Raw genomic sequence first — 25,349 nt, forward strand, 5'->3', positions numbered from 1 at the left:
CACAATCCGTGCAATCCCCACAATCCGTGCAATCCCCACAAACTGTGCAAACTCCACAATCCATGCAATCCCCACAATCCGTCAAACTCCACAATCCGTGCAATCCCCACAATCTGTGCAATCCCCACAATCCGTGCAATCCCCACAATCCGTGCAATCCCCACAATCCATGCAATCCCCACAATCTATGTAATCCCCACAATCCATGCAATCCCCACAATCCGTGCAATCCCCACAATCCATGCAATCCCCACAATCCATGCGATCCCAGCGCCCTAACCTGTTATTTTCGTTATCCGTGGAGAAAATTATGAAATTGTTTCTTTAGCCAACATGGCATCAGTCATCTGCTTGATGCAAGCATGGACTGCAGATTGACTGATGTTACTGATTCCCGTTTTGTAGCCTGGAAGGAGCCAGAGGCAAAGAACCTGAGGGCTGTAGTAACCTTAACTACAACAGGCAATGCAGTGCACGTTGTGGCAGTGGGTTGCAAGAGGTGACGCAGGTCTGTGACAGCTTCCCTGGAGATGCTCTGCCTCCTTATGCACTGCTCCTTTAAGAAGTGCAGGTTTGTAACTCGAGGCCTGTTGCGAGTTCTCCTCCTCTGTGGTTCCCCCTGCAGTTGCAGCTTCATGTGGTCCTTGCACTTGTTGCTGTTTTCAGCAACAGCCGGTGCCCCTTAAGCTCACTGAAGGGAGTCCAGCCACCAGGCAAAATAAACAGTGATTCTACACCCCAAAACGTCTGTGAACTAACAGCAATATGTCAGCCAAATGTTTACAATGATTAAAGTGACAGCAGGTGAGTGCCCCTTTAAGCAGCGCTGGAACTGGTGCCTCCTGCATCATCGGACCATCGCTTTATATTAAACAGCCCCCCCCCCCGGATTTGAGTCGGAGTGCTGACCGCTCAAAATCACAGCGGGTGAGCAGCTGGCTGGAAATTGGCGATTTCTTTTCAGTACTTTCATATTGCCCACAGCACCGCTCACACCAAGAAACAGGGCAGTGGGCAGATGAAAATCAGCCTCGATATGTTTCTCACCGAACAAGCTCAGAGAGTTTGAGCACCCTGGAATAACCGGGCTGGCTGTCTGGGGGCACAATCCCAAGCAGGCAGTCAGTTACCAGCTACTCCAGGCCAAGGCAAAAAGAACAGCAGCAAACCTACGGCAAGAAACTAGTTGGTTTAAAATAAAGAGATGATATAATCTCACCCAGTGCCAGAACCTTGTGAATTGCTTGAAATCCGAGTCTCGAGATCAGCCATTGATCAGACCGAGTATCGGATACATTTCCCGTTGTTAACGTCTGTTCAATACCCAGCATAAAACACACAGCCTCCGCCAGTTACCATCCCAAATGTCATGCGTGAAGCAAAAAATTGGTAACTTACCATTCCCAAACTTCAGAGGTTGCAGTCTTTGAACGATGAACATTTATTGTTGGATTCAAAAACAACTCAAAGGTCAGAGAAAGTCCGCGAGGAATGTAAGATTGCAAATCAATGAGGAAGTTACACACCACAAAGTTCTCTAGGTGTATATGGGCATCATTAAAAAGTTTTGCATATGAAATGACTCCATCAACTAGTTCTGAACAATGTATTGTCATTCCATTGAAGCATTGTTCAGTAACAGGAAGCGAATTGCTTCTGATATTTACTTTGACTGGAAATCGTGAATCATATAAGAAGATATGATCCACAGACCTCAGCATTGCCTGGCATTGAATCCTCGATCAGGTTAGGTTAAATTTTCTCCTTCAGCAGGTGGGCACTGATCCTCGCTCGGTACTGGTGGGCAGTGATCGTGTCTGAGATTGGACAGTGGGCACTGACTCTCGCTGGGTACTGGCGGGCAGTGATCATGTCTGAGATTGGGCAGTGGGCACTGACCCTCGCTCGGTACTGGCGGGCAGTGATCATGTCTGAGATTGGGCAGTGGGCACTGACCCTCGCTGGGTACTGGCGGGCAGTGATCATGTCTGAGATTGGACAGTGGGCACTGACTCTCGCTGGGTACTGGCGGGCAGTGATCATGTCTGAGATTGGGCAGTGGGCACTGACCCTCGCTCGGTACTGGCGGGCAGTAATCATGTCTGAGATTGGGCAGTAGGTGTCAGAGGGATCTGATCCAGTTCTCAATACACATTTCCCAGCTGGAGTCATCAGACATGGAAACTCTGCCTGATATGTTCCTCTCCCTCACTCAGAGGTGCTGAGGCCAATTGTTACACCCCCAACCACAAACTCTGATGGAGACCAGCTACCTCAGCACAGACCAGGGGCTTGAACTGGGGCTTTCCTGATCAGTGCCTTAAACTGCGCAACTTGGCTCAAGCACAAAAGCGAAATACTGCGGATGCTGGAAATCTGAAATAAAAACAGAAAATGCTGGAGATACTCAGCAGGTCAGGCAGCATCTGTGGAGAGAGAAACCGAGTTAACGTTTCAGGTTGATGACCCTTCGTCAGAGCTGGAAAAAGTTGGAGATGGAACAGGTTTTAAGCAGGTGTGGGGGCAGGGAAAGGGGAGGAAAGAACAAAAGGGAAGGTCTGTGATAGGGTGGAAGGCAGGAGAGATTTCTCTCTCCACAGATGCTGTCTGACTTGCTGAGTATTTCCAGCATTTTCTGTTTTTATTTCACATTACCAGCAGCTGCTGTCCAAAAAAATGGGAACAGTGGTTATGATCTAAACTTGGCTGAGTTGGTCAAACTAAGATAGTGGGGTTAAACCCCACAGCAGAAACTAAGCTCATCGGCTGATACTTAAGTGCAGCCATTCAGATGAGATGTTAAACTGAGGCCCTGCCTACCTGTTCAACTGGATGTAAAAGATCCCGTGGCATGTTTAAAGGGAAGCAGGTAATTCCCTCTCTCAAGCAAAACCAGACTAACTGGCTTTTCATCTAGTTTGCTGTTTGTGGGATCTTGCTGCATGCACAATTGTCTGTGTTTGCCACAATACAACAGTGATTTCCTGGGTGTGAAGTGTGTTGGGATGTCCTGAGGCTGTGATAAGGCATTATAAGTGTAATACCCACAGGAAATGTTATGTACGCTAAGTATGGTTATCAATCTTTAACTTAGACACTGTATTATCATTGTTATAAATCCCTGGGTTAAAGTTGCCCATGTGAAGGTACAGCAAGAACTTTTAAGGACACAATGTGACTAAGAGCATACTTTCCATAATTCTGCACCAGTATCAACTGTTGCAGACAGTGAGGCTGCGCAGTCTCCAGGCAGAAACCCCAGGAGGAAGGGGTGCAGTTGGGGTTTTCGAGCGGGAAGAGGGCAGGAGCTCTGAAAAGAGGGCTCAGGAGGCAAATGGCTGCTGCATCCCGTCCCGGGCTTCCAAACTCGGCTGCCGCCCTTCGTATTAGTAGCTCTGCATCCAGAACTCAAAGTGGGATTCAGTGATCGTGAAGAGAATTCAACGAAGGGGTTCGGAGTCGTAAGTCTTGCAGACATTATACATACCATGAGCTCCAACTTAAGCGCGCCAACTAAAGAGTGCACTCGAATTTGGACACAGGGACAGATTCTCCTTTGAATCCATGTAAATGGAGAATGTATGTTTATTATGTCTAGATTCATTCTAATGCATGCAAATGTCTAATTTAGTTCATTGACCTGTAATCTTCTTATACTGTCCGACGTTAAAACTATAAAGTAAGATAATTAGAATTAAGCCATTGTAGTAGTGACCTCCTTACTGGACTATAGAATACTGTCTACAACAGGGACCACATCTCACATATATCTAGAGAACCGTGAAGGGGTTACATAAAAATCTGGGCATGTTGTTTGCTGTTAGATATTAAATATACTACTTGACTGATGGAAAAGAAAGATTTGCATTTCTATAGCGCCTTTCACCACCTCAGGACGTCCCAAAGTGTTTTACAGCCAATGAGGGTCTTTTGAAGTGTAGTTACTGTTGTAATGTACAAAATGCGGCAGCCAATTGGCACACAGCAAGCTCTCACAGACAGCAATGTGATAATGACCAGATAATCTGTATTTTTCAGTGATGTTGATTGAGGGATAACTATTGGCCAGAACACTGGGGAGAACTCCCCTGCTCTTCTTCGAAATAGTGCCGTGGGATCTTTGTCCACCTGAGAGAGCAGACAGAGCCTCGGTTTAACGTCTCATCTGAAAGGCGGCACCTCCGACAGTGCGGCGCTCCCTCAGCACTGCACTGGAGTGTCAGCCTAGATTTTGTGCTCAAGTCTCTGGAGTGGGCCTTGAACCCACAACCTTCTGACTCAGAGGCGAGTGTGCTGCCCACTGAGCGGTTCTTCAGGCTAGGGTGGTCACCGGCACAGAACCAGTGGTTTTTGAGTGGAGTTTCCAGAAGTTTTGTTAATTCTGTTGTGGTGTCACTCCACTCCCTAAGTCAGACGATGCAATGATTTGTTACACCTAACATATTATTCTACCGCTAAGGTGAATGGTCTTTAATATTTGATGAGTGCCTCTTCTGTGAGAAGATTGAGCTCCCCACTTTATTATAAAGTTGTGTTCTTGGTAATTACAAGAATGAGATTGTTTTACCACTGGTGCTCTGTGCTCCACTCTGTGATATGCCCTGTGTCTGGGCTGTCCTGGAGTCAGTATGGCACCATGATGGAATGGATGGCTCAGGAGACTCTCTGGATCTTCACACACTAAACGTCCAGCACCGGTGACAGACACAGAGGCCATTCATCCTAGGAGGGTGCACTCGCACTTGTGATTGAGGAGATGTTACTGAGCAACGACAAGTGGCCTTCCCATTAATCTGAATAGAAACATAGAAACATAGAAGATAGGAGCAGGAGTAGGCCATTCGGCCCCTCGAGCCAGTTCCGCCATTTAATGAGATCATGGCTGATCATCCAAATTCAGTACCCTGTCCCTGCTTTCTCCCTATATCCCTTGATCCCTTTAGCCTTAAGAAATATATCTAACTCCGTTTTGAATATATTTAATGAATTGGCCTCAACTGCCTTCTGTGGTAGACAATTCCACAGGTTCACCACTCTCTGGGTGAAGAGATTCCTCCTCATCTCAGTCCTAAATGGCTTACCCCTTATCCTTAGACTGTGACCCCTGGTTCTGGACTCCCCGACCATCGGGAACATCCTTCCTGCATCTAGTCTGTCCAGTCCTGTTAGAATTTTATAAGTTTCGATGAGATCCCCTCTCATTCTTCTAAACTCCAGCGAGTACAAGCCCAATCGACCCAATCTCTCCTCATACGTCATTCCTGCCATCCCAGGTATCAGCCTGGTGAATCTTCGCTGCACTCTCTCCATGGCAAGAACATCCTTCCTCAGATAAGGTGACCAAAACTGCACACAATACTCAAGGTGTGGTCTCACCAAGGCCCTGTACAACTGCAGCAAGACATCCTTGCTCCTGTAATCGTATCCTCTTGCTATGAAGGCCAACATACCATTTGCCTTCTTAACCGCCTGCTGTACCTGCATGCTTACCTTCAGCGGCTGGTGCACAAGGACACCCACTCCTTTCCTCCCCCCCCCCCCCTTTCCTTTTGTTTCTCTCTCACACCTGGCAGCTATCTTTTGCCCTGCCAGTACACTTTACACCTAATCCCAGCCTATTACCATCTCGTCTAGCTTCTAATCTCTTTTACTTCTTTTGGTTCTTTTATTCTTTTGTCCGATCGCAGCCCTACCTTCGATCTAGTTCCTTTTCTCTCCAGTTTTGAAGAAGGGTCAAACCCGAAACGTCAACTCAAATTTCTCTCCACGGATGTTGCCTGACCTGCTGAGTTTTTCCAGCATTTTCTGTTGTTATTTCGGACACCCAGGTCTCGTTGCACTTCCCCTTCTCCCAATCTATTGCTGTTCAGATAATAATCTATCTTCCTGTTTTTGCCACCGAAGTGGATAACCTTGCATTTATCCACATTATACTGCATTTGCCATGCATCTGCCCAATCACCCAACCTGTCCAAATCATACTGGAGTTTCTCTGCATCCTCCTCACAGCACACACGCCCACCCAGCTTTGTGTCTCTGCAAACTTGGAGATATTACATCTAGTTCCATCATCTAGATCATTAATATATATTGTGAATAGTTGGGGTCCTAGCACCGATCCCTGTAGTACCCCACTAGTCACTGCCTGCCACTCAGAAAAAGACCCATTTATTCCAACTCTTTGCTTCCTGTCTGCCAACCAGTTCTCTATCCAAGGCAATACCTTACCCCCAATCCCGTGTGCTTTAACTTTGCATGCTAATCTCTTATGCGGGACCTTATCGAAAGCCTTCTGAAAGTCCAAATACACCACATCCACTGGTTCTCCCTTATCTATTCTACCAGTTACATCGTCAAAATATTCCAGTAGATTAGTCAAGCATGATTTACCTTCTGTAAATCCATGTTGACTTTGTCCGATCCTGTCACTGTTTTCCAAGTGCTCTGCTATTACATCTTTTATAATGGACTCTAGCATTTTCCCCACTACCGATGGCAGACTTACCGGTCTATAATTCCCCATTTTCTCTCTACCACCTTTTTAAAATAGTGGGGTTACATTAGCAATCCTCCAATCCATGGGAACTGTTCCAGAGTCTATAAAATTTTGGAAGATGACCAGCAATGCATCTACTATTTCTCGGGTCATTTCCTTAAGTATCCTAGGATGTAGATTATCAGGCCCTGGGGATTTACCGGCCTTCAATCCCGTCAATTTCCCTAACACCATTTCCCTACAAATACTGATTTCATTCAATTCCTCCCTCTCATGACATCTCTGGGAGGTTATTTGTGTCCTCCTTTGTGAAGACAGAACCAAAGTATGTATTTAATTGGGCTGCCATTTCTTTGTTCCCCATTATAAATTCCCCTGATTCTGACTGCAAGGGACCTACGCTTGACTTCACCAATCTTTTTCTCTTCACATATCTATAGAAGCTTTTATAGTTAGTTTTTATGTTCCCTGCAAGCTTACTCTCAATCTAATTTTGCCCTCTTAATTAATCCCTTTGTCCTCCTTTGTTGAATCCTAAACTGCTCCTAATCCTCAGGTTTGCTGCTTTTTCTGGCCAAATTATATGTCCTCTCCTTGGATCTTATGCTATCCCTAATTTCCCTTGTTAGCCACGGTTGAGTCACCTTTTTGGTTTTATTTCTATGCCAAACAGGGATGAACAAATTCTGTAGTTCATCCATGCGATCTTTAAATGTTTGCCATTGCCTATCCACCGTCAACCCTTTAAGTAACATTCCCCAATCTATCCTAGCCAACTCGTGCCTCATACCATCGTAGTTTCCTTTATTTAAATTCAGGACCCTAGTCTCTGCATCAACTACTTCACTCTCCATTTTAATGAAGAATTCTATCATAGTATGATCGCTCCTCCCCAAGGGGCCTTGCACAACAAGATTGCTAATTAATCCTTTCTCATTACATAATACCCAGTCTAAGATGGCCTCATCTCCAGTTGGTTCCTCGACATATTGGTCCAGGAAACCATCCCGTATACACTCTAGGAATTCCTCCTCCACAGTATTGTTACTAATTTGGTTAGCCCAATCTATATGTAGATTAAAGTCACCCATGGTAACTGCTATGCCCTTATTGCACGTGTCTCTAATTTCCCGTTTAATGCCATCCCCAACCTCAGCATTAATGTTTGGGGGTCTGTATACAACTCCCACTAATGTTTTCTGCCCCTTGGTATTTCTCAGCTCTGCCCATACAGATTCCACATCATCAGAGCTAATATCCTTCCTTACTATTGTGTTAATTTCCTCTTTAACCAGCAATGCTACCCCACCTCCTTTTCCTTTTTTCCTGTCCTTCCTGAATATTGAATGCCCCTGGATGTTGAATTCCCAGACTTGGTCATCCTGGAGCCATGTCTCAATAATCCCAATTATATCATATCCATTTACCTCTATTTCCGTAGCAAATTCACCCACCTTATTACGAATGCTCCTCGCATTAAGACACAAAGCCTTCAGGCTTGATTTTTTAACACTCTTAGTCCTTTTAGAATTATTTACTGTGGCCCTGTTTGATTTACACCCTTGATTTCTCTGCCTTCCACTTTTGCTTTTCTCCTTCCTGTCTTTTGCTTCTATCCTTGCTTCCCTTTCCTTTGTCTCCCTGCACAGGTTCCCAACCCCCTGCCATTTTAGTTTTAACCCTCCCCAACAGCACTGGCAAACACTCCCCCTAGGACATCAGTTCTGGTCCCGCCCAGGTGCAAACCGTCCAGTTTGTACTGGTCCCACCTCCCCCAGAACCGGTTCCAATGTCCCAGGAATTTGAATCCCTCCCCCTTGCACCATTCCTCTAGCCACATAGTTATCTGAAATATCCTTCTATTTCTACTCTGACTAGCACGTGGCACTGGTAGCAATCCTGAGATTACTACCTTTGAGGTCCTATTTTTTAATTTACCTCCTAACTCCCTATATTCAGCTTTTAGGACCTCATCCCGTTTTTTACCTATATCGTTGGTACCTATATGCACCACGACAACTGGCTGTTCACTCTCCCCTCCAGAATGCCCTGCAGCCACTCTGAGACATCCTTGACCCTTGCACCAGGGAGGCAACATACCATCCTGGAGTCTCGTTTGGGGGCCACAGAAACGCCTATCTATTCCCCTTACAATAGAGTCCCCGATCACTATAGCTCTCCCGCTTTTTTTCCTCCCGCCCTGTGCAGCAGAGCCACCCATTGTGCCAGGAAGTTGGCTGCTGCTGCCTTCCCCCAATAAGCTGACCCCCGAATGTCTGACCTCTGTAGCCACTCTCAGCTCTGTTAGTGCTCCATCCTATTACTTCTCTTCTTCCTAGACAGTCCCTCGGAACCAAAGATGACTTGCTTCCACATTAAAAATGAGTTCGCAGGTGACTGATGAGTCTAATGCGGGACCTACAGTCTCTGTCACAGGTGGGGCAGATGGTGGTTGAAGGGGCGGGTGGGTGGGGTGCTTGGGTTGACGTGCACTCCTTGCGCTGCCTGCGCTTGGCTTCCGCTTGCTCCCGGCGAAGAGACTCGAGGTGTTCGGCGCCTTCCCGGATGCTTCTCCTCCACTTTGTGTGGTCTTGGGCCAGGGATTCCCAGGTGTCGATGGGGATGTTACACTTTTTCAAGGAGGCTTTGAGGGTGTCCTTGAAGCGTTTCCTCTGCCCACCTGGGGCTCTCTTGCCGTGCCGGAGCTCTGAATAGAGCGCTTGTTTTGGGAGTCTCGTATCGGGCATGCAGACAATGTGACCCGTCCATCGGAGCTGATTGAGCGTGGTCAGAGCTTCGATGCTGGGGATGTTGGCCTGAGCAAGAACACTGACGTTGGTGCGCCTACCCTGCCAATGGATTTGCAGGATCTTGCGGAGGCAGCGTTGGTGGTACCTCTCCAGTGCTTTGAGGTGCCTGCTGTACATGGTCCATGTCTCTGAGGCATACAGCAGGGCGGGTATCACTGCTGCCCTGTAGACCATGAGCTTGGTGCCGGGTTTGAGGTCCTGGTCTTCTAACACTCTCTTCCTGAAGCCGACAGCTCGCCTCCAACTGCCCCAGGCTCCCCAGTGTGTCTGCCCAGGAGTTGTCGAGCTTCCTCCTCATGGCTATTGTAAGATTCTAAAGCCTGTAATAAAACTGCTGCTACCGTGTGAAGATCGAAATTGCGAACGAATTGTAAGATGTTAACAGACGGATTTAAAGTGTAAGAAATCAGCAGGTGTTCTTTGTTTGTGAAGACACAAAATGGTGGTCAGAATGTGTTCTTTGTTTGAGAGGCCACCTGGCCAAGAAGAGGAGAACATACATCTCACTGGAACAGGAATGTGTCGTGCGGATGGAACTCCAATTAGGGAAGGTTTGGAGTGGAACAGACCTATCCAAGGGAGGCAGAGAGTAATTTACGATCAACGAGGCCTTATAACCCAGTGGCGGGAGTTTTCAGAGATAAGAAGAAGAACACAGAAGACAAAGCAGGAGGAAGATTGAAATGAGAAAGCTGGCCAGTTTATGTTTTGACTTAGTTTCCCTGGACCGGTCACCCAGAAATGAAGGAGAATGTATGAAGTTGGACATGGGCTTAGATGTTGTTAAAGGGGGTACTTTTATGTACGTTTGAATCATTAAAGGGGCACTTTTATATACTTTGAATTGATAAGCTGCAGGCATATTTATTGCCGGGAGTTCTTTGAATTTATTGCCCAAGGTGCTTCTATGTACACGTGAATTTTGAACTATAGTCTGATTAAAAGACCAATTTTATTGATCACATCCTTGCCTATCAATGTTAAGCTAATTCGTAATTCTCGAGGTCCGAACAGTAGTAAGAGAAAGTGCTACACTAGTGATGCAGGCCCTGCCTCCACCGATGGCACTTTGTTGCTGCCGACTTTGGGCAACGTTTTTAAGGTGTAGAAAGACTAGGGATTGATTCAACATTTCATTTCACCCAGATGTCTGCAGCATTGTGATTATGCTTTCAGGTGCAGGCTATGCAGCAATCCCTTCATTTTCCACTCAAACACCACCCAACCCTTGGTATCAGAAAGTGGGAAAAGATATAGCGGAATGGTGGGAGAGGGATGTATGGCTGTTTGATGGTGGGATTGGTGAGGTTTCTTGTGCATATTAACTGTCTCACTCATCTCTTTATTTACACTCTGTGTACATGGATGGTATGGAGGTGATCTTGCTTCCAGCATTGTCTCAGCACCTGCCTGGGTATCAGCACTGTCACACACCTTGGCCAGCCTGCACTGGATTGCCATTCATGGGGTGGTTGACCTGGTACTGATTGTCTGCACCACCTCCCTCCAAATGGCTAACATTGTCCTCCTTGTCCTTATCTCCATAGAATCTATGGAGGCCTTGACCACAGCAGACCCCCGATGGTGGTCCACCTTCTGCCGTTTTCCTCTCACTGTGCTCTTGCTCTGTCTTTGCCCCCTTAACAATTGTGCTGCCTTCTGCCCCTTGAAGCTGCTGCAGCTTTTTACCTGCTGTTGCTACACCCAATTCCCTTCCCTCCTCGCAGCACAGAACCACTCAGCAGCAGGAATGACAGCCTGAACCCACTAACTCATTAGAGTCCCCCTAGGAATCAGGAGTCGAGTGCCGGCGGGATCATGTGGGCGACAGGTCCTGCCCTGCCACATTTCCAGCGGCCAATGTCAAACCCATGACACTTGGACTATAGCAAGAGATGGGCCGATGTCAAACCCATGACACCTGGGCTATAGCATGAGATGCGCCAATGTCAAACTCATGACACATGGACTATAGCATGAGATGGGCCAATGTCAAACCCATGACACTTGGACTATAGCATGAGATGCGCCAATGTCAAACCCATGACACCTGGGCTATAGCATGAGATGGGCCAATGTCAAACCCATGACACTTGGGCTATAGCATGAGATGGGCCAATGTCAAACCCATGACACCTGGGCTATAGCATGAGATGGGCCAATGTCAAACCCATGACACCTGGGCTATAGCATGAGATGGGCCAATGTCAAACCCATGACACTTGGACTATAGCATGAGATGCGCCAATGTCAAACCCATGACACTTGGACTATATAGCATGACTTGCGCCAATGTCAAACCTAATCCCCACAGATGGAAGATGTAAATTTCATTGGGCGATCACACTTTAAATACTCTCAGCAATAAATGGTCTACTTCATCACTTTAATGAACCTTTTAAAAAAGCATTTTTTATTTCAATTCCAACAGAAAAAAGATACTATAAATCAAGAATAAATGCATTTTTGGTAAACTTTGCACCTTTCAGGCACTTACACTCAACAACCAGCCCGTAAGATCATACTTCTCGGGTGTTGTTTCTGTACAGCTTAAAGGGGTGATGATGTAGTGCTTGGGGGATCTGCTTCTGTATAAAGGTAGCAGCGTAGGTCTGGGGTATTTTGTGTCAAATGCATTGCAAGTATTTTCAACAAACATCTCACTGCTTTACATACAACACAATAGTTGTGCTACAGCATTAGCACAAGTACTCACACTCATCCGCACCCCGTCACAATTGTTTATCCTTAGGAATAAATAATGAACAGAACATTATTCATCTACATTGAACGTCTACAACCATCTACCAAATGCTTCCAATACAGCTTCAAACACACAGGAGCCGCAGACAGTACTGGATAATATCTCACTAGAGTTAAGGCTTACGCTTCTGCTCTTTTTCATGCATATATATTGTGTTGGGTTACAAACCGCCTTCTGAACAGCATCACTAGTAGTTCTCATGCAAGTGCAGAAACCTGTTGAAATTTTGCATTTCTGAAAGTATCTAAGCAATTTTCTTTTTCAAATCGTTTTTCTTGTTTTTTTTCATTGAAATGTAATAACCACGTGGCAGCCGTCAGCAGACCCTTGTGTTTCATGTTGGTTTGCTGCAAAGCATCAACTATTTTTGAATACAGTAGCACCTGTTGCTCTCTCATATTCACGTTGTATTTGAGGAGCTTAACAACATATTGCAAACATTTTCTTTAAACTGAGTGGTTAATCTCTCCATCCTCATTTCCTGTAACATTTCAAGGATTGAAAGAACTATTCCCGGCTCCTCAAAGTTTCCAATGCCCGTGTAGTGTGCCAACAGGAACATAACCTGTTGTGTTCTTCCGGCAATTAACAGTAAACAGTAATCAGATCGCTACATATTGTACAGCTGGTGCAATGGTTACAAGCAAGATGCTTTCAGGTTTTGTGTTATTCCTACAGAAAGCAAGTCCTAAAAGCAAGGAAAAGGAATCCCTTAATACTGGGATGAGAAGGATTGGAATGAGGAGTGTAGGCGGGAAGGACTGGGCTGGGAACGGCTGGGATGAGAAGGAATGGGATGGGAAGTGCGGGTGAGAAGGACTGGGATGAGAAGGGCTGGGATGGGAAGGAATGGGATGGGAAGTGTAGGTGAGAAGGACTGGGATGAGAAGGGCAGGGATGAGAAGGAATGGGATGGGAAGTGTGGGTGAGAAGGACTGGGATGGGAAGGGCAGGGATGAGAAGGAATGGGATGGGAAGGAATGGGATGGGAAGTGCGGGTGAGAAGGACTGGGATGGGAAGGGCAGGGATGAAAAGGAATGGGATGGGATGGGAAGGAATGGGATGGGAAGTGCGGGTGAGAAGGACTGGGATGGGACGGGCAGGGATGAGAAGGAATGGGATGGGAAGGAATGGGATGGGAAGTGCGGGTGAGAAGGACTGGGATGGGAAGGGCAGGGATGAGAAGGAATGGGATGGGAAGGAATGGGATGGGAAGTGCAGGTGAGAAGGACTGGGATGGGAAGGGCAGGGATGAGAAGGAATGGGATGGGAAGTGCAAGTGAGAAGTACTTGGGATGGGAGCGAGCAGGGATGGGAAGAGCAGGGATGGGAAACTAATTGCAAGAAATTACAGTATTTTATTTTACAGTTTCTTTGGGCTACAATAATTAGATAAACAAAATGTTTTCTGAAATAATGGGGTAAATAATGTCGAATCAATATTTTAGATACAAAGGGGGTTTATTTTCTGGTCCTGGATCACACTGAATTTGAACCAAAACCATGAATGGCTCTCAATTCCGACTCTCTAAGTTACAATCGAAGCAAAACACAACGGTTTTTAACAAGTCCATTTTTAAAGCTCTTATCCGGTTATTTCCTCATGTGCAACTCATCCTGAAACTTCGTGCTGGTGTATCGAGCGTGAAAACCTTTCTTATTGATGGTGTCGTCACTGTGGAATCGAATCATTATCGAGTCTCCTGCTGAGAATATCTCCTCCGGGGGCTAGAGAAAGGCAAATGAGATTTAGACCCGTTGGTTCATTAGAGGTAACTGGAGTTTAACCTGCACAAGCCGGGCGGGATTGTGGTAGGATGTTTTTAAAAACATTTCTCTGTGTGACTTCTGTGCTCCAATCGAGGTCAGGGATGTTAGTGCTGAAGGCAGGTCGCACTGGAGTACGACACAAACTTTTCCAATTGTTCTTACTGATTGAAAACAGAAAGCTTTAGCCCAGCGACGTGTTAATCTGACTCAGTGGCTGTAGAACGTGCAGTGTTGTTTACGGAATATTTAACACCCATTTAGACATTGCTCATTTAGACATTATCAGCGGCCCAAACAGAACCAAATGCTACTTTATAAATGATGTTCACAACATTAATTAAATAAGACGACACACAATTAGTCAACCAGTCAGAGAAAGCTCCCGCACAGAAATAGGTCATTTGGCCCATCAAGTCTGTGCCATAATACTCTAATCCCACTCTCCCCCTCACTCCCCGGACCTTTTAATATCCCACCCAGTCTAATCCCACTCTCCGCCTCACTCCCCGGACCTTTTAATATCCTACCCAGTCTAATCCCACTCTACCCCTCACTCCCCGTACCCTTTAATATCCCACCCAGTCTAATCCCACTCTCCCCCTCACTCCCCATTCCCTTTAATATCTCACCCAGTCTAATCCCACTCTCCCCCTCACTCCCCGCACCCTTTACTATCCCACCCAGTCTAATCCCACTCTCCCCCTCACTCCCCGCACCCTTTAATATCCCACCCAGTCTAATCCCACTCTCCCCCTCACTCCCCATTCCCTTTAATATCTCACCCAGTCTAATCCCACTCTCCCCCTCACTCCCCGCACCCTTTACTATCCCACCCAGTCTAATCCCACTCTCCCCCTCACTCCCCGCACCCTTTAATATCCCACCCAATCTAATCCCACTCTCCCCCTCACTCCCCGTACCCTTTAATATCCCACCAAGTCTAATCCCACTCTCCCCCTCACTCCCCATTCCCTTTAATATCTCACCCAGTCTAATCCCACTCTCCCCCTCACTCCCCGCACCCTTTACTATCCCACCCAGTCTAATCCCACTCTCCCCCTCACTCCCCGCACCCTTTAATATCCCACCCAATCTAATCCCACTCTCCCCCTCACTCCCCGTACCCTTTAATATCCCACCAAGTCTAATCCCACTCTCCCCCTCACTCCCCATTCCCTTTAATATCTCACCCAGTCTAATCCCACTCTCCCCCTCACTCCCCGCACCCTTTACTCTCCCCCTCACTCCCCGCACCCTTTAATATCCCACCCAATCTAATCCCACTCTCCCCCTCACTCCCCGTACCCTTTAATATCCCACCAAGTCTAATCCCACTCTCCCCCTCACTCCCCATTCTCTTTAATATCCCACCCAGTCTAATCCCACTCTCCGCCTCACTCCCCGCACCCTTTAATATCCCACCCAATCTAATCCCACTCGCCCCCTCACTCCCCGTACCCTTTAATATCCCACCCTGTCTAATCCCACTCGCCCCCTCACTCCCCGTACCCTTTAATATCCCACCCAGTCTAATCCCACTCTCCCCCTCACTCCCCACACCCTTTAATATCCCACCCAGTCTAATCCCACTCTCCCCCTCACTCCCCATTCCCTTTAATATCCCACCCAGTCTAATCCCACTCTCCCCCTCGCTCCCCATTCCCTTTAATATCCCACCCAGTCTAATCCCACTCTCCCCTCACTCCCCGTACCCTTTAATATCCCACCCAGTCTAATCCCACTCAGCGGGAAGGCATTCCGACTGGGAGGAGGTGAGCCGAGCATGGCGGCCAGAGGCCGTTGGACCGTGGCGCCAGCGATGGTGAGGTGGAGGCCACGGCGACAGGAGGATGTGTTCGGCGAGTTGGGCGGAGGCAGCGCAGCGCATCGAGCAGCAGCAGCAGCCACGACGACTCGCAGTCCGACTGGGAGGAGGGGAGCTGGGAATGGTGGCCAGAGGGTGAGCGGGAGAAGCAGGCCACCACACGTGGAGCCGAGCCGGCAACAGTGAGGAGGAGGCCGCGGTGACGAGGAGGACGGAGCGGCTGAGGGACATCGTGCTCCCACTGCCACGGGATGCCAAAAATTGACTTTCTGAACACAGCGCTGTAAGAATAGCTGACGTGTCCCCACGGGGAGTAAGCATTCCATTGTACTTGTACCATATGGCAAATAAAATTGAATTGAATTGAATTGAACATAAGAACATAAGAAATAGGAGCAGGAGTAGGCCAATCGGCCCCTCGAGCCTGCTCCGCCAAATATCCCACCCAGACTAATCCCACTCTCCCTCTCCGCACCCTTTAATATCCCACCCAGTCTAATCCCACTCTCCCCCTCAGTCCTCATACCCTTTAATATCCCACCCAGTCTACTCCCACTCTCCTGCTCACTCCCCATGCCCTTTAATATAGAAACATAGAAGATAGGAGCAGGAGTAGGCCATTCAGCCCCTCGAGCCTACTCCGCCATTCAATGAGATCATGGCTGATCATCCAAACTCAGTACCCTGTCCCTGCCTTCTCTCCATATCCCTTGATCCCTTTAGCCTTAAGAAATATATCTAACTCCTTCTTGAATATACTTAATGAATTGGCCTCAACTGCCTTCTGTGGTAGAGAATTCCACAGGTTCCCCACTCTCTGGGTGAAGAAATTCCTCCTCATCTCAGTCCTAAATGGCTTACCCCTTATCCTTAGACTGTGACCCCTGGTTCTGGACTCACCGGCCATCGGGAACATCCTTCCTGCATCTAGTCTGTCTAGTCCTGTTAGAATTTTATATGTTTCAATGAGATGCCCTCTCATTCTTCTAAACTCCAGCGAGTATAAGCCCAATCGACCCAATCTCTCCTCCTACGTCATTCCTGCCATCCCAGGTATCAGTCTGGTGAATCTTCGCTGCACTCCCTCCATGGCAAGAACATCCTTCCTCTGATAAGGCGACCAAAACTGCACACAATACTCAAGATGTGGTCTCACCAAGGCCCTGTACAACTGCAGCAAGACATCCTTGCTCCTGTACTCGAACCCCCTCGCTACGAAGGCCAACATACCATTTGCCTACTTAACCGCCTGCTGCACCTGCATGCTTACCTTCTGTGACTGGTGCACAAGAACACCCAGGTCTCGTTGTACTTCCCCTTCTCCCAATCTATTGCCGTTCAGATAATAATCTGCCTTCCTGTTTTTGCCACCAAAGTGGATAACCTCGCATTTATCCACATTATACTGCATCTACCATGCATCTGCCCAATCACCCAACCTGTCCAAATCATACTGGAGTTTCTTGGCATCCTCCTCACAGCACGCACGCCCACCCAGTTTTGTGTCGTCTGCAAACTTGGAGATATTACATCTAGTTCCCTCATCTAGATCATTAATATATATTGTGAATAGCTGGGGTCCTAGGATCGATCCCTGCGGTACCCCACTAGTCACTGCCTGCCACTCGGAAAAAGACCCGTTTATTCCAACTCTTTGCTTCCTGTCTGCCAACCAGTTCTCTATCCAAGTCAGTACCTTGCCCCCAATCCCATGTGCCTTAACTTTACACGCTAATCTCTTATGCGGGACCTTATCGAAAGCCTTCTGAAAGTCCAAATACACCACATCCACTGGTTCTCCCTTTCTATTCTACCAGTTACATCTTCAAAAAATTCCAGTAGATTAGTCAAGCACGATTTACCTTTTGTAAATCCATGTTGACTTTGTCCAATCCTGTCACTGTTTTCCAAGTGCTCTGCTATTACATCTTTTATAATGGACTCTAGCATTTTCCCCACTACCAATGTCAGGCTTACCGGTCTATAATTCCTCGTTTTCTCTCTACCACCTTTTCTGAATACTGGGGTAACATTCGCTACCTTCCAATCCATGGGAACTGTTCCAGAGTCTATAGAATTTTGGAAGATGACCAGCAATGCATCTACCATTTCTAGGGCCACTTCCTTAAGTACCCTATGATGTAGATTATCAGGCCCTGGGGATTTATCGGCCTGCAATCCCGTCAACTTCCCTAACACCATTTCCCTACAAATACTGATTTCTTTCAGTTCCTCCCCCTCATTAGACCCTATGTTCCGTGACATCTCTGGGAGGTTATTTGTGTCCTCCTTTGTGAAGACAGAACCAAAGTATGTATTTAATTGGTCTTCCATTTCTTTGTTCCCCATTATAAATTACCCTGATTCTGACTGCAAGGGACCTACGCTTGACTTCACCAATCTTTTTCTCTTCACATATCTATAGAAGCTTTTACAGTCAGTTTTTATGTTCCCGGCCAGCTTACTCTCATACTCTATTTTCCCCCTCTTAATTAATCCCTTTGTCCTCCTTTGCTGAATCATAAAATGCTCCCAATCCTCAGGTTTACTGCTTTTTCTGGCCAATTTATATGTCCTCTCCTTGGATCTTATGCTATCACTAATTTCCCTTGTTAGCCACGGTTGAGTCACCTTTTTTGCTATATTTTTATGCCAAACTGGGATGAACAAATTTTGTAATTCATCTATATCCCACCCAGTTTAATCCCACGCTCCTGCTCACTCCTCATACCCTTTAATATCCCACCCTGTCTAACCCCTCTCTCCCCCTCACTCCCCGTACCCTTTAATATCACACACAGTCTAGTCCCACTCTCCGCTCACTCCCTGTACCATTTAATATCCCATCCAGTCTAACCCCACTCACCCCTCGCTCCCCATACCCTTTAATATCCCACTTACTCTAACCCCACTCTCCTTCTGACTCCCCGTACCCTTTAATATCGCACCCAGCCTAACCCCACTCTCCCCCTCACTCCCCACACCCTTTAATATCCCACCCAGTCTAACCCCTCTCCCCCCCCCACACCATTTAATATCCCACCCAGTCTAACCCCACTCTCCCCCTCACTCCCCACACCCTTTAATATCCCACCCAGTCTAATCCCACTCACCCCCTCACTCCCCGTACCCTTTAATATCCCACCCAGTCTAACCCCACTCTCCCCCTCACTCCCCACACCCTTTAATATCCCACCCATCCTAACCCCACTCACCCCCTCACTCCCCGTACCCTTTAATATCGCACCCAGCCTAACCCCACTCGCCCCCTCACTCCCCACACCCTTTAATATCACACCCAGTCTAATCCCACTCTCCCCCTCACTCCCCGTACCCTTTAGTATCCCACCCAGCATAACCCCACTCTCCCCCTCACTCCCCATACCCTTTAATATCCCACCCATCCTAATCCCACTCTCCTACTCATTCACCATACCCTTTAATATCCCATCCTGCCAAATCCCACTCTCCCCCTCACTCCCCGTGCCCTTTAATATCCCACCCAGTCTAATCCCACTCTCCCCCTCACTCCCCGTGCCCTTTAATATCCCACCCAGTCTAATCCCACTCTCCCCCTCACACCCCGTGCCCTTTAATATCCCACCCAGTCTAATCCCACTCTCCCTGTACCCGTTAATCTCCCACCCACTCTAATCCCACTCTCCCCCTCACTCCTCATACCCTTTAAAATCCCACCCACTCTAAACCCACTCTCTTGCTCACTCCCCGTACCCTTTAATATCCCACCCACTCTAACCCCACTCTCCCCCTCATTCCCCACACCCTTTAATATCCCACCCAGTCTAATCCCACTCTCCCCCTCACTCCCCGTACCCTTTAATATCCCACCCAGTCTAATCCCACTCTCCCCTCACTCCCTGTACCCTTTAATATCCCACCCAGTCTAATTCCACTCTCCCCCTCACTCCCCATTACCTTTAATATCCCACCCAGTCTAATCCCACTCTCCCCCTCACTCCCCACAGCGTTTAATTTCCGTCCCAGTCTAATCGCACTCTCCCCCTCACTCCCCATACCCTTTAATATCGCACCCAGTCTAATCCCACTCTCACCTCACTCCCTGTACCCTTTAATATCCCATCCAGTGTAATCCCACTCGCCCCTCACTCCCCGCACCCTTTAATATCCCACCCAGTCTAATCCCACTCTCCCCCTCACTCCCCATACCCTTTAATATCCCACCCAGTCTAATCCCACTCTCCCCCTCACTCCCCATACCCTTTAATATACCACCCCGTCTAATCCCACTCTCCCCCTCACTCCCCATACCCTTTAATATCCCACCCAGTCTAATCCCACTCTCCCCCTCACTCCCCATACCCTTTAATATCCCATCCAGTGTAATCCCACTCTCCCCCTCACTCCCCATACCCTTTAATATCCCATCCAGTGTAATCCCACTCTCCCCCTCACTCCCCATACCCTTTAATATCCCACCCAGTCTAATCCCACTCTCCCCCTCACTCCCCGTACCCTTTAATATCCCACCCAGTCTAATCCCACTCTCCCCCTCACTCCCCGTACCCTTTAATATCCCACCCAGTCTAATCCCACTCTCCCCCTCACTCCCCATACCCTTTAATATCCCACCCAGTCTAATCCCACTCTCCCCCTCACTCCCCATACCCTTTAATATCCCATCCAGTGTAATCCCACTCTCCCCCTCACTCCCCATACCCTTTAATATCCCATCCAGTGTAATCCCACTCTCCCCCTCACTCCCCATACCCTTTAATATCCCACCCAGTCTAATCCCACTCTCCCCCTCACTCCCCGTACCCTTTAATATCCCACCCAGTCTAATCCCACTCTCCCCCTCACTCCCCGTACCCTTTAATATCCCACCCAGTCTAATCCCACTCTCCCCCTCACTCCCCGTACCCTTTAATATCCCACCCAGTCTAACCCCACTCTCCCCCTCACTCCCCACACCCTTTAATATCCCACCCAGTCTAACCCCACTCTCCCCCTCACTCCCCGTACCCTTTAATATCCCACCCAGTCTAATCCCACTCTCCCCCTCACTCCCCGTACCCTTTAATATCCCACCCAGTCTAACCCCACTCTCCCCCTCACTCCCCACACCCTTTAATATCCCACCCAGTCTAATCCCACTCTCCCCCTCACTCCCCATACCCTTTAATATCCCACCCAGTCTAACCCCTCTCCCCCTCACTCCCCACACCCTTTAATATCCCACCCAGTCTAATCCCACTCTCCCCCTCACTCCCCACACCCTTTAATATCACACCCAGTCTAATCCCACTCTCCCCCTCACTCCCCGTACCCTTTAATATCCCACCCAGTCTAATCCCACTCTCCCCCTCACTCCCCACACCCTTTAATATCCCACCCAGTCTAATCCCACTCTCCCCCTCACTCCCCGTACCCTTTAATATCCCACCCAGTCTAATCCCACTCTCCCCCTCACTCCCCGTACCCTTTAATATCCCACCCAGTCTAATCCCACTCTCCCCCTCACTCCCCGTACCCTTTAATATCCCACCCAGTCTAATCCCACTCTCCCCCTCACTCCCCGTACCCTTTAATATCCCACCCAGTCTAATCCCACTCTCCCCCTCACTCCCCGTACCCTTTAATATCCCACCCAGTCTAATCCCACTCTCCCCCTCACTCCCCGTACCCTTTAATATCCCACCCAGTCTAATCCCACTCTCCCCCTCACTCCCCGTACCCTTTAATATCCCACCCAGTCTAATCCCACTCTCCCCCTCACTCCCCACACCCTTTAATATCCCACCCAGTCTAATCCCACTCTCCCCCTCACTCCCCGTACCCTTTAATATCCCACCCAGTCTAATCCCACTCTCCCCCTCACTCCCCGTACCCTTTAATATCCCACCCAGTCTAATCCCACTCTCCCCCTCACTCCCCGTACCCTTTAATATCCCACCCAGTCTAATCCCACTCTCCCCCTCACTCCCCGTACCCTTTAATATCCCACCCAGTCTAATCCCACTCTCCCCCTCACTCCCCGTACCCTTTAATATCCCACCCAGCCTAATCCCACTCTCCCCCTCACTCCCCGTACCCTTTAATATCCCACCCAGTCTAATCCCACTCTCCCCCTCACTCCCCGTACCCTTTAATATCCCACCCAGTCTAATCCCACTCTCCCCCTCACTCCCCGTACCCTTTAATATCCCACCCAGTCTAATCCCACTCTCCCCCCGACTCCCCGTACCCTTTAATATCCCACCCCGTGTAATCTCACTCTCCTGCTACACTATTATCTCCCCTCCTCTCGGGAAGGTGCTGACTACTGCTGGGTTATGCTTCCACTGGCAAATCTACTTTCTTGGCTGTTCCCCACACCCCTCGACTCCCCTGTAGCTGAAATATCTGTCAATCTCCGCCTTGAATATATTCACTGACTCCGCCTCCACAGCTCTCCGTGGTAGAGAATTCCAAAGATTCACGGCCCACTGAGAGAAGAAATTCCTCCTCATCTCCGTCTTAAATTGGTGTCCCATTATCCTGAAACTATGCCCCCTAGTTCTAGATTCCCCCACAAGGGGTAACATCCCCTCAGCATCTATCCTGTCAATCTCCCTCAGAATCTTACATGTTTCAATAAGATCACCTCTCATTCTTCTAAACTCCAATGAGTATAGGCCCAACCTGCTCAACCTTTCCTCATAAGACAACTCTTTCATCTCCGGAATCAACCTCGTGAACCTTCTCTGAACTGCCTCCAATGCAAGTATACCCCTCCTTAAATAAGGAGACCAAAACTGTCCGTAGTACTCCAGGTGCGGTCTCACCAATGCCCTGTACAGTTGCAGCAAGACTTCCCTGCTTTTATACTTTTCTATAGTGTGAGTGTTGGCTGGATGTTCAGGCATGCCAGACACAGGCAAACGTGATGCTGTCCTCGCTCCTCCCCCAAAGCCACACCTGAGCCTAGGGGTGCCGAGTCCAACTGAAACAGGTTAATGGTGAAACCCCCGAGACCCTCTTCGTGTGTGTGACTCTGTACCGGCGCCGACAGCATCAACCTACCAGCCAGCGATGGGGAGGTCCATTCTTTTGTTTACAAGCAGACCTTGTCCTTCTCACTCATTCCTGAAGTCTTACCCCTGATCCGCAGAATCTCCCAAGTCTGGGGGCGACACTCTCGTGCCCATCGTACAACTCCATGTAATCGTATCCACAGTCCGCCTCCTCCTCCATTTCAAACGTCTGAAATATCAGCTCCACCCCGTAACCGTCTTCTGCCACAATCACCCAATCACAGTGCGACTGCCCAGGGTAGTTATTGTCTCCAAACTGCGCATGTGAGTACAGATGTTTGGTTCTGACCTCGGCCCGGAGATGTCCTCCACATTCTGAAAAGCAATGAATTGTCGGATTGTGTAAAGTACATTGACCAAACCCTCACTGCTGTACTGTCCGAGAGACTCTGTGAAAATCATCAAACAAGTATCACATTATACCTTCTGTGTTTCACAAATGTAGTGCTCATTGAGGTTAGTGCTGCGAATGGAACAGTTCCCGTTCAGGTAGTTTAGTATCAGCATCAAGTACTCCCAGCTCAGATTAAAGCTCTTCCCACTCTGCCCCAAAGGTGTGTCCCCGATCCAATGTGGCGTCTCTGGGCGAGTTTAGTAATTAAGCACCAATTAGTGCTGGATTAGGGGTTGTTTGGGTCTGTGGCCCCATGTCCATTAGCAAGTAGATCGAAACAGCCCAAATACGTTCCACGTTAAAGGGGAGCTCATTCTGTTATACCCAAGGCTGTGGCAGTGCCGCAACTTTTGCCGTCAGATAAACATTGCTACGTTTGTGCATTTCCCACAACTGTCTCAGTGAAGCTGACTTGGTTCAGAAGGGCCTCAGCCTCAGTTTACACTAAGTGTTACAATGCAACCCGACACCAGATGCCTCCAAAATGACTGCTCTCAGTGCGAGGGGTGTGACTCGGTGTCCCGAGGGCCAGGGTTTTAAATCCGAACTGTGCAGCGTTGGACTCTGCGGCTGGCTGCTGAGAGAGATTCTAAGAACAAGATCGTGGGGGTAGGTGGGTGGAAAGGGAGAGAGTCTGAAAAAAGCATCTGGTAACCTGAACCATCTCAGAACAGCGGGCGATGTTCTGGGAGTCAGTGGTGGTCCTCGGAGAGCAAGATCCACCATCTACTTGGAAAATACATGGGAAAAAAATGTTTGTTCATCACAGGACAGTTTGCCAGACACTCTTATGAAGATAGTGCCTCTTTGAGATGAGTTTATCGTGTGAGTTACAGTCACTGACCTCACCTGTACTGTGTTTTGCCTGGAATCCTCTTCTCTGTACTGAAGCATCAGAGAAGAATTTGATGAACATTTTGCTCCCTGTGGTGAGGACAGGGTCTGGTCTTTTGCTCCCACAGTAACGCCCCAGAATAGAGGACTTCTCACTGGGTCCATTGTAGACCTCCAGATGATCATAAACACATTCCTGATGCTGTTCAATTTCAAACTCGTTGAAGGCCTACTGGGCAAAAGTTGAAAGGATTTAGTACCGTCACCAGTGAAAAAAGGGAGTCTATCCAATGCTCTGTGAGAGTAGATTACGTCTACTCTCAAATCCTTCTTCAAACAGTGCCCCCCCATTACTCCAATGGGACGTTTTCCAATTTCCCATACCACCTCTCCAAGTGGGATTGCCAATTTATTGCCATGTCCGTGCCGGGGATCCAAGGAACTGGGTCCTTCATTTCATGCAGAACCTGTACAACCAACAGCGAGGGGTGATTTTCATCCTATCAAAACCAGGTCCAGAGATAAAAGAGCGATGTGCTAACCCACAGCACCACCCAGCCCTCAACACAAGGATCGATGGTAATGAAAATCGCGAGAGATGCTCAATGGGCAGCTGAATTGGTATCGCCCCTTTTACACTATTGCCTGATAGGGCGGTGGATACAGATTCAATAGGCCAGGGAATTGGATAAATACTGGAAGGAGAATAAGTTGCAGGGATATTGGGAAAGAGCGATGCGATCATGGCTGATCATCCAAATTCAGTACCCTGTCCCTGCTTTCTCCCCATATCCCTTGATCCCTTTAGCCTTAAGAAATATATCCAACTCCTTCTTGAATATATTTAATGAATTGGCCTCTACTGCCTTCTGTGGTAGAGAATTCCACAGGTTCACCACTCTCTGGGTGAAGAAATTCCTCCTCATCTCTGTCCTAAATGGCTTACCCCTTATCCTTAGACTGTGACCCCTGGTTCTGGACTCCCCCGCCATCGGGAACATCCTTCCTGCATCTAGTCTGTCTAGTCCTGTTAGAATTTTATAAGTTTCAATGAGATTCCCTCTCATTCTTCTAAACTCCAGCGAGTACAAGCCCAATCGACCCAATCTCTCCTCATACATCATTCCTGCCATCCCAGGTATCAGCCTGGTGAATCTTCGCTGAACTCCTTCCATGGCAAGAACGTTCCTTCCTCAGATAAGGCGACCAAAACTGCACACAATACTCAAGGTGTGGTCTCACCAAGGTCCTGTACAACTGCAGCAAGACATCCTTGCTCCTGTACTCGAATCCTCTCGCTACGAAGGCCAACATACCATTTGCCTTCTTAACCGCCTGCTGCACCTGCATGCTTACCTTCAGCGACTGGTGCACAAGGACAACCAGGTCTCGTTGCACTT

At 48.1% G+C, this 25,349-nt stretch overlaps 2 protein-coding genes across 4 annotated transcripts in view; both read right to left on the minus strand.

Moving 5' to 3' along the window:
• Window positions 1-1,508, minus strand: part of LOC147098460 (uncharacterized) — a 182,762-nt gene extending 181,254 nt beyond the window's left edge. For 2 of the 3 annotated variants that reach the window (XM_085970070.1, XM_085970072.1), the window contains exon 1: window positions 1,399-1,508. In XM_085970070.1, the coding sequence (XP_085826196.1) occupies window positions 1,399-1,401 (3 nt within the window). In that variant the 5' untranslated portion in view covers window positions 1,402-1,508. The remainder of the gene's footprint in view (window positions 1-1,398) is intronic. The other variant, XM_085970069.1, reaches the window with a different exon arrangement.
• Window positions 1,509-11,698: 10,190 nt separating this feature from the next.
• LOC147098461 (tolloid-like protein 2) overlaps window positions 11,699-25,349 on the minus strand; it is a gene marked incomplete at its 5' end in the record, with an annotated part of 305,058 nt that continues 291,407 nt past the window's right edge. Inside the window, 3 exons of the mRNA XM_085969981.1 lie at window positions 11,699-13,799; window positions 22,786-23,036; window positions 23,965-24,178. Of these exons, the coding sequence (XP_085826107.1) occupies window positions 13,665-13,799; window positions 22,786-23,036; window positions 23,965-24,178 (600 nt within the window). The remainder of the gene's footprint in view (window positions 13,800-22,785; window positions 23,037-23,964; window positions 24,179-25,349) is intronic.

This window comes from Somniosus microcephalus, chromosome 29 (genome assembly GCF_052327205.1).
Source record: "Somniosus microcephalus isolate GS21.2 chromosome 29, FLI_Smic_1.0, whole genome shotgun sequence".
NCBI classification, from domain to species: Eukaryota; Metazoa; Chordata; class Chondrichthyes; order Squaliformes; family Somniosidae; genus Somniosus; species Somniosus microcephalus.